The sequence below is a fragment of the Ascidiella aspersa genome, chromosome 2 (assembly GCF_963924565.1).
Source record: "Ascidiella aspersa chromosome 2, kaAscAspe10.2, whole genome shotgun sequence".
Classification (NCBI taxonomy): Eukaryota; Metazoa; Chordata; class Ascidiacea; order Phlebobranchia; family Ascidiidae; genus Ascidiella; species Ascidiella aspersa.
Window position 1 is genome coordinate 19,985,056 of NC_139448.1, and position 9,974 is coordinate 19,995,029.

At 36.2% G+C, this 9,974-nt stretch overlaps 1 protein-coding gene across 2 annotated transcripts; it reads left to right on the plus strand.

Annotated features, from left to right (window-relative positions):
* Positions 1-249: 249 nt before the first annotated feature.
* On the plus strand, positions 250-9,567 carry LOC146164252 (cannabinoid receptor 2-like). 2 transcript variants are annotated; one of them, XM_083381604.1, is made up of 7 exons: positions 250-745; positions 2,282-2,504; positions 3,594-3,826; positions 5,171-5,194; positions 6,637-6,766; positions 7,892-8,027; positions 8,867-9,567. In XM_083381604.1, exons 1-7 carry the CDS (start codon positions 380-382, stop codon positions 9,105-9,107), a joined length of 1,353 nt encoding a protein of 450 aa, XP_083237730.1. In that variant the 5' UTR covers positions 250-379; the 3' UTR covers positions 9,108-9,567. The 2 variants fall into 2 exon arrangements, with proteins under 2 accessions (XP_083237730.1, XP_083237731.1); XM_083381605.1 differs by lacking the exon at positions 5,171-5,194.
* Positions 9,568-9,974: the final 407 nt, after the last annotated feature.

The following is a 9,974-nucleotide window of genomic DNA, read 5'->3' on the forward strand; positions in this document are numbered from 1 at the left end:
TTGGCTTTTAAGACATGCTTCGCCACGTATTGGATCATCTGTCTCAAAACAAATATTCCACCACATCGTTTAATATTTCATATAATGAATAACTGTTTTAAAAGTTTAGTAGTTTAGAGTCACATTTGCCCCAAACCAGGTAATTCATACGGGAAGTAGGTAGCGAGCATTTTTTCGTGGCCTGTTGCAATACTAACCGGTACGCCTTTTTCCTGATATTGCCCCTTCACCGTCATATTGTCAAAGCAAGGCTGCTGGACGGTAGCACAAAGAGAAAGTAAATTTTCTTTTTAAAACTATAAAACAGTTATTGGTTTAGCATCATTAGGGCTAAAGATTTTACAGTTAATAATATCCAGGTTGGCCATTTACCGCAAAAATGAGCGGAGTACAGACAAATGCTTTTCAAGGCATTGAAAGATACGATGTTGAAGTAGCAAGCCAGCCAAATTTTCAAAACATTTCGCTAAAAAATGCAAGTTTGTACGAGGATGTTCTTTGTCAAAAAAGCAATGGGCGACAAGTGACTTTAGCTGAAGCCATTGCTTGTCTTATTTCACTTCTAACCGTTATTGAGAACTTTATCATATTGGTGGCTATCATAAAGGGTCCCAGAAGCTTGCGAAAACCGCCGTACTGGTTTATTGCCAGTCTGGCTGCTGCTGATCTACTAACAGGTGTCGAAGTGGTTATGGCCATTTTTGTCCCAGTCGGAACATCACCACTATCAAGAATAGTGCTTAAGGTTTGTGTCTAATTCATGTTATCAATCTGTAATAAATTAAGTTGTACTATAGTTTAATTAGGCTGACTTTTGGCTAGTATATATGTATGAACTAGTGCTCATCAGTGATACTGTGAAGTGAAAAGTCGTTCATACTTTAAACATTGTTGCGATATCCGCATATAGGGGCCTTTCCTAGTATACCATCAACTAAACGTGATAGTAATATTAGGTACCGCACACGCGACTATGAAAAGCCAGCATGAAACTTGACGCCGGTTCGCCGACGCAGAGGAAGGCGCAACAGGCTTGCACACGCAACCAAACGGTTCATTATAGAAAACGGTTGGCGAATGGCATATGCTTGTGGATTAATCCGAAAAAAGCTACAAAGCCTGCCGTAATTTGCCCTGCTTAATTCATGTCTCTAAACATATTGTAGTTCAGTGTGGTCCACGGTTGACTGCATCGCGGGCTTGCATATATTTTGCGGGCCACATAAAGTAGGCTACATGCGTTCCAGGAGCGGATTAACGATTTTCGTTTGATCGGGACATGAAATGATTAAAGATAACGTCACAAAGTAACATTGAAAGGCATATAAGCTCCAGAAACTTGCTTCTGTCGTCGAACTTGTGCGCAAATAAAATCGAATGTTATGAGACTGGGGAAAACGGTGCGCGCGAAGCGCGAAAAATTTGCGTATTTGACATAAATTGTAATTAGAAGACTGCATTTTATAAGCGTAGAATGCTCGCGTAAGCGATATGTTGCATACTACACAATCGCTAAATTACAAAGACGTTATCGTTTTGCGCAAAAAGGTTTTATTAACCACTTCGATTTGGTTTAAATTGCAACTTGGAAAGGGTCAGGGCGTTTAACAAGACTTTCGAGCAGCGCGATATATTTTATCGTATATTTGCTTTAAAACGCAAATATAACTTATAAGTTGGCAAAACAGCCATTTAAGAAAGAAAGTGCCATATAGGACGCACTTCTCTTAAACCGGTCTATCCCAAAAATTAGGCGTTCTTGCCACCCCTGGATCCGAATTTGGTGAGCGTTCGTTGGATACTTAGATTTCTTTGAATACACCATCAAAGGTACGCGTTGCAAAAATTCAATAGTGCTTCGCGGGCCACGAAAAATGATGTCGCGGGCCACATTTTGGATCACCCTGTTGTAGTTCATCATTTTAATATTTTTTTTATTTTTCACTAATCACATCAGCAATGTAAACATTGGTATTTTCTGTGTATTGTTGGCTACATAGTTACGCGGTAAAGTGTGGTGTTCTAAAGGTTGAACCCTTTTCGAAAAAAAAAATCAATTAACTGTCGCCGTCTGCTGCCGAACATAAAAACATATATACAACTGCTAGCGATCGCTATTTTTTACCTAAATTGTAATATATTTTAAACATCTATTAGTTGAAAGTAAATTGTTGGTTTATAAATGTACCTACCGGTACATAAATTATAATTACACAATTAGTTAGGCATATAAATGTTTTGACGTTTCGAAAAGGCTTAAACGGTTTATTTATCATTAAAGGGAATGGCGGTGGTGACTTTCATCGTGTCTATCAACAGTTTGTTGCTGGTGTCACTTGATCGCTACCTGAGAATCACACATCACATGAACTACGAAAAAATTCTCACAAGACGGATGATCATAACGTTGATAGCACTCTCTTGGGTTGCATCTTTCGCCATGTTTTTGGCTGCGCCGCTTCTTGGCTGGTCATGCGCGGAAGAGCATTGCTGTGCTGACGATGGTAAGCTGCGTGTTGCAAGCATGTCGCAATATCCTGAATGTCTCCATTTACGTGTTCTTATAAGGGACGGATATAAATTTTTTGTTTAGGGGAAGGAGTTCATTAAAATGGGTTAATCTATTTTTTAATTTCAATTATGCAAACAACAATGTACTCATAAGGTACATTTTAAAACCCAAAGACGTCAATAAGAAAAAAAAAAAAAAGTAAAATACAGAGAAACAGGGCGTATCCAGTGTACACAGCTTTAAATTTCAAACTATTTTTCCACTTGCTTCTCACCAAAATGAAAACTTTGCAACCTAATTTAAATGATGCAACATTTTCGCGCTTATCGTCAATTAATAACGTCTTAGTAACATGACGATTGTATTATGAGTAACGCCTGTCAACCTTTAACAATATAAAGGCACTGTATTTCCTAATGGCAATGCATTTGTACAATTTTATGCGCTGTTCTGGTGCAGCCATGTAGCTTTTGGGTAATCTAGATACTCTTTAGAAATATTTTTTTTGGGGCGAACAATGTTTCTTGTCTCCAAAATTTCTACCATATTTAACGCAATTTTTGGCCATTTGATACATCTTGACTTGATTTTAGTTCACGTTTTTACGCAAGTTCCACCTTGTCTTCTTATGACGTCATACTTGAAATGTCAAGTCAGAGAAATGTTGAGATGTCATCTCTGTAAATATGTCATGCCCCTCCATACAAATCCTTGAGCCACCCCTGCTAGAAAATAATTGAAAATATATTTTAAAAAGCGCAGAAATATTCTCATTACTTCAGAGGAGACACGGCTCCCTGCCTTAGCCAAATACCCGCGATCCCGCTGGTTGCGTGAATGCTTAAATATTAACTGTAAAAACCCGTTTATTTTTTTATCACGGTTAAACATCACGACTTTAAAAGCCTAAAATTTCGCTTTTTACAAGCATTCCTAGGATTTAAAATTTGGTTTGACCAGTCAACTCAAATCGTTATATCCGATTTTTTGCAACTAGTTGTCTTGGTGCGTCATAATTTACTAAAAGGGAAATTAGTTTTGTCTATTTCAAATTTATAAAGCAAGTGTTCTATATATACAGGTTTGTGTTTTTGCAAAAGGATGGAAATGGGAGCTGCCGTTTGTGAAGGCAAGTGTTCCCAGTCGTTTGTACCTTTTACAAAGACCTACATTTTATCTGGCGTAGTGTATTTTATTATATCGATCATCACAATGGTGGTTTTCTACACGGCGTTATTTAAAGAAGTCAAAAAGAAAACGTTTGGCAATAGCAGGAACAGCAGCACAAGCTCAAACGTTGATTCAAAATCAAAGGTATGAAATGTTCATACATTTACAAAAAATAGTTCAATTGTGAGTGTAGTGAGTTATGGTATATCCTAAATGGACAAATAATAGCGTGTATTCACTGGTATAATATATCCCACGGAACTTATTCTGATGCTTGTCGAAGTGCTGTTTACAATATGTAAATACCAATGTAGGCAAACAAACAACGATTGAACAAGATATGCTCTAGGCCAGTGGTTCTCAAACTTTTTTCCTATCGATCTTCAAGTTTGTTGGACCTAGCACCAAGTGACGAAGCACCAAAGTGATTTAGAATTTCGTCAGTTTTATTTAGCTGTTTGTTGGCTTGTGCCAGACACGGCCATCAAAAATAGGAAAACATACCCAAAAACTCAATTACACATATCGTATACCAATAAAAAAGCGCAAGAAATTCAGACGACGCAATCTCGCTAGAAGTTATGTAAACTCTAATCCTAGTACCGGTACCAAAAGTGTATAATTAAACATTTGTATTCATTGATAACGATACAAATTTAGCACGACGTGTGGTCTTTTAATTTAGTGTAACTTGTGGCCAGAGCTGTACATTTTCAATCAAAAAGATATCTCGGCTGATCTACGGTTGTAATGATATCATTGAGGAACTATTTTTTCTCACTTTTAGTTGAATTTCGACAGTCCCTACTGATTTTTGGTTAAAAAAATAGTCATACGTCATTAGAAACCTGTCACATGCTAAAATTAATTGGGATATTGGGAAAGTCCACTTTTTATGTGTCTAAAAAAAGTTTGCTAGCATTTGATTAATTTATTCTAGTAAAACCCTGTCGCCTTTTGTATATTGTCGATTGAACCGAAACAAATCCGCGCATGTTATTATAATATTTCAAAACGTTCATGAATACTTTATACATGTACCGAGTTACATTACATTTCAATAGAATTGACTAGTCAAAAAATAAACAGGTCAGATCGTGAGAACCCAATTTTAGACCATCGACGCCAGTCGGGCATTGGGCAATACGAAAAGTGAAAAGAGCCTTATCTGTGCAATAGCTTCGCGCCTTGCCGACGTCCGGCCTGGCCTACTTTGAAATGCTTTCAATGGCAACATCGCGGCACACTGCCCAAGTTTTCTGTCACAATAAACGGTTTCCGCAAATCCAACTTCAGACTTGTTGTTTTCAACAAACTTACTGTGGAACATGAACGGTTTCGCACAAAGACAACGCCCGTGTTTTACCTTTTAAAGCCATTGAACAGTAAACTAATAAATAAACTATGCCTTACTTTAAAATATTGTTCTAAAAGACATCCTTACGAAACTATATGTGCGTTTTAAAGCATTGTTTATCTAACTTCCAGGGTGGAGGTGGCAAATTTTCGTCGGTGAGTTAAACAACGAACAAGGGCACACGTTTTTAGTTTTTGCATGTTGCACGTCTTAAAGACTATGAAGTTTAAACTGTTAAAAATAAATTTTACTTTACGACAATAGTGAAACTGCATGTTTATAACGTGGATTAGAATTCCAATATCGAACGCCTGGTCAATTGATAAGACGTCTATTTGTTTTATTTGGTTTCACTGACATGGCCTCACATCAAACAGCTTGAGATATAAAAACGTTTACATGCCATTATGTATCTTTTAACAATGTTTTGTCGCTTTTATACATTTTTAGAAATCTGACTCAACTAATTGTTTTGTGTATTGATTTTACTTTGTTTCCCTCTTTTTACATGTTAAAAAATGCTGGACAAAACATTTACTGGAGGTATTTGTAAGCCATACAAAGAATAAGGCAAATTTGCAATGTCTAATTATTATTATCCACTAAAACGTATAGCGGTAGTTCGTCACCTAAACTTAAATTTAACGTTGTAAAATTTTGTATAAAAACTTTGGCATTCTTTAAAATATTAAATTTTTTATATGAGTAAGGGGATAACTTAACTTTACAAAAAAACATGTGACGAGTCCAAGCAAAGGACATGTAGGCCATGGCCCGTTCGAAACTAATTTAATTTTGAATAACCAACCTGTTTAAATCGACTTTCACGAAAACAAAACCATGTTAGCGTAATACAACAAATACCGCAGCCGTTTATAGATTAGATAGAGACATATCGTTATCGTTGCATTTGTTGGCCTATGAAATATTAATGATTTCGATATTTTTTAAATGCGCAACTCATTTGGAAGTTTAATAACAATTTGGGGATGTACTTGACATTTGATTGCGATACACATAGCCATACCGTAATTAAACGTTCAGAAATTTTTTTTCCAGATTGTTAGGCCAAAGATCTGCTTTTAGATTATGGTTTTAATTCTTATAATAATTATATCGGATTGCCACCGATACCACCCTAGTATCGCACGTGTAACGAAACTACCACTCGACATCTGATCTTGGCCTAATGGAAATTTTTTTTCTGGCTTACGGCGACACAAATGTAACATTATCATGCGGCCATAAAAGAAAAAGCATCGCGACGTTAAATACAAGCGTTGTTGCATATCTTTGTGCATTTGGTTTGTTGTCACACCCAGCTTGGATAAGTTGTAGGCCTACTTTATATAACACAGTAAGTTAGTTCATGTCGATATATTTTACGTCGAATCACGGTTTGTGGGCTTTAAGTTAAATAAAAAGGAATAATTAATCTTAAGAGGGTAAACAAGAACTTTTATCGCTCTTGGAATACTTTCCACTTGTGTCATGTCTCGCGTAAACTAGACACAATATTTGAAAATGCTTACCAAAAGTATAAAGCGTTTTGTCTAAATTTTATTGACAACAAAACATATAACCAACTTGTTCGCAGAAGCGTGAAGTACAGTTGACAAAAACGTTGATCATTACACTTGGTATATTCGTCCTGTGTTGGCTTCCTGTGATGGCTTTATTTGTTGCCGACTTAGTTATCAACTACCCGACAGACCAGCTATCTAAAGGTATGATCAAAAATCAATTTGCCTTGCTATGATTTTACGAGAAACTATTAGAATTTTGAAGTGTAGGTAGCCGTCAGGCATAAGAAGTTTATAGATTTATTAATATTAAGTAGGTTGCGGGAATTTGAAATCTAAATTTCGTAAAAAGTTTAGAACCGAAAACCATGCTATGTAAATTTTAAATTATTAGTAGTAGGCCTATCATCATTTTTAAGAAGTAAAACTTTTATAAAAGAATTTAGTAAAATACGATATAGTCTCTTTACTTCTACCTGTCAAACAAATCGCAGTATAAAAAATTGTCTCATCAACGATTGAGCATCATGAGGTACGGATCTTTAAATAGTTCAGTCAGGTGTGTTTGAGCGACATGCTTGCGAGCTATTGGGTCACATTTGTTTGTACTATTGCCATATCGATGATGTGGCGTCATAACATTTCGTTCTCGCTAACTTTTGGGCGTTCAAGACAAGCGTCCTCGTGCGTTATGGCACAATTTTACTAGCTGTGAACGAGAAAACACAAATAAACAACGTTATTGCACAAAAAATAATTTATGTCTTGCCCGTTTGAAGTAAAACACAAGCCTGATTGCACAAAAATCATTCACTTATAGATGTTTTACGTTATTTTGTTTGAACAACTGTAAACCGCAGTGTTGTAATGACTTAATTCAAAGACTTGAGAAAAGTGCACTTGAGTTACTGTTTTTGAATATCTTGCCTGGACGAATATTTTTGGTAAAATCACTTGACTTGACTTAAGTCATTTACAAAAATCAATTGAATTTTGTTACGGTGCTTCATTCAAATATTTTTTTACTGAAATTCGGTTATTTAATCCATTTGTTAAATGCAAACAATGTTAACTTGCTTTTTGTTGTGTTTGCTTTGCAAAATTTTGGTCAAAATACAACGTGTTCATCGTTTTTAGACGTTTAATATTTCGTTGCCACTGCTGTGACTTGAAATTAACTTGCGTCACTAATGACTTAGACTGGGACTTAACTTTGACTTATGGGATTTTGCAAATGACTTGACTTGACTTTGACCTAAGTTATTTGATATGACTTGTTTATGTAACACTGGTAAATAGACTGTTCTGATTTATTGTTTAACTTTACAGTGTTCGATTACGCCTTGGTTCCGTCAGTCATTAACAGTTTTCTGAACCCCATCATTTACTCCATTCGTCTTCCACGCATGCGCGTTACAATTCAGAGGATTACTTTGCCGTGTATATTCAGCAAATCTGACCAGAGGTACGTATTTTACATGTTAAAAAGCCAGAATGATACTCTCAACTATAACTGACGTTAGCAGTAACCAATATCCGTTTGCAATGCGGGTTATGTCCGGTGGACTTACTATTGTTCTAGCAAATACTTCCGTCCAATTGCAATCGATTGATTATTTAATGACTCGTAGGAACTAATCTAATCTAAAGGATGTTGGTATAAAACATTCCTTTTAATCAATTTAGCAATGTAATTAATCTAATAGAAAAACCAGCCTACAAAAAAAATAACAGTTTGCAACTATTTTGAGGATTTGATCATTAACTTAGAGTGTCGTATACTTTATACTTGACTTTTATGAATTAACAACGATTACAACCTTAAATGCAGGCTTAGCGATTTTTGTGCAACCTGGGGAAACGCGGATAAAGGTCGCGGTAAAGCATATTATAGTGAATTACAAATGTGGGGATTGACGAGCGCTTAATCATTTAAAAATGCTTCACAGCGGAACAACGTCATATATTTATTGTTTTTATTTCTATATGCCCCTTCCGGTTGATCGGTGATGACACAAGTAACGAGGGTTGAGAAAACTTATTGCTTGTTGATGAGGCGACACAGAATTAATTACCGGAAACGTGTCAGGCACAAAGCGCTAAACAAAAATAAAACTATTGCAGCAAACGTATTTTTGGTAATTAAACGTATTTTAGTATACTAATATAATTAGATTGAGTTTACATAATTACAGTACCTCAAACCGCAAATAAAAGGCCACAAACGAGAGATTATAGGTCATTTATATTGTGATTGTGTGCAGATTTTATTATTATAATTTGTCCTGCATTTCTTAACAACAGGTTTTTGGGTGCAACGTGGGCAACCAACAACACCTCATTTGATCGTTCGAACAGACGGAAATCTGTGCGTAAGCGAATTGAGAAACTGAGAGGGGCCTCGGACGAACTCAGTAGCAACGCCAGCAGTTCGCGGTCGGCAAGTGGACGGAAGGCAAGATCACGACTTGCATCAAACAAGTCAATGAACAGTGAAATGTCAATGAGTAGGGATTCGACACTAAATTCGCCATCTGGTCATTGATTCCGTATAACTGATGCCTGGTCAACTGTTTCTTATATCAATAACATTGATAAAAAACAGACAGGTCGGCTAACGTGGACCTATTTTATCGGGAGATACAGCAGCGACGCATTGACAGTAACCAGTTGTGCAGACCAATGTAGCCTATCGTCGTCACAGCATTCATTATATTATTGGAATGACAATTTGCCATAACTGATTTTATATTTCCGAAGGCGTCCTTACTGTGTATTTCAAAGCCATTTTTACGCAATCTGACATTGCAACATTGACGACGTAAAATATAGGCACATTATAACTTGGATAAAAGATTCAAGAAACAAATATTTTGTTGTTTGGGTCCAGTTCCAAAAACGAACTTTTATTTATGTATTGACATGTTTCATAAGTTTACGTTCCTTTGCTGTGAAAACCATTGTGGCGTTATTTTGTAAAATGATGTTTACGAATAAATTTACGTTGTTCAATAACTATTTTCGTTAAGACGCAATTTTATCAAAACGACGTAAATGTTTAAAATGGGCTGGGCAACAACAACCTGACCTGAACGCATTGGGGTAACAGTAGTCAAGGGTAAAGAAACTTTCTTCCGTCGATGATAAAACATGTGTCAGCTATAATTACAAATGAAACGTAGGCCTATATCTACCAACACTGGAGCGCTTTCTCCAAACAACAATTGGACGCGTTGCATCCGGTCTAGTCAAATATAGCGTCATTGCAAAGGATACGCGACAAGGAGACATTATAACTACGTGTTGTTGAAATCGTTTTAACAGTAGTTTTCTGCGCAATTTATACGTCTGCGTAACTAGAAAACTTTTAATTTTCAACAAAGTTTTGCTCTCGTTTAAGGCTGAAAACGCA

Excerpts from the sequence above, each read along its gene's own strand:
- LOC146164252 (XM_083381604.1), top strand. The coding sequence starts at position 380 with ATGAGCGGAGTACAGACAAATGCTTTTCAAGGCATTGAAAGATACGAT. Across the intron at positions 2,505-3,593 it reads GCATTGCTGTGCTGACGATG|GTTTGTGTTTTTGCAAAAGG; the intron begins GTAAGCTGCGTG and ends CTATATATACAG. Across the intron at positions 3,827-5,170 it reads ACGTTGATTCAAAATCAAAG|GGTGGAGGTGGCAAATTTTC; the intron begins GTATGAAATGTT and ends TCTAACTTCCAG.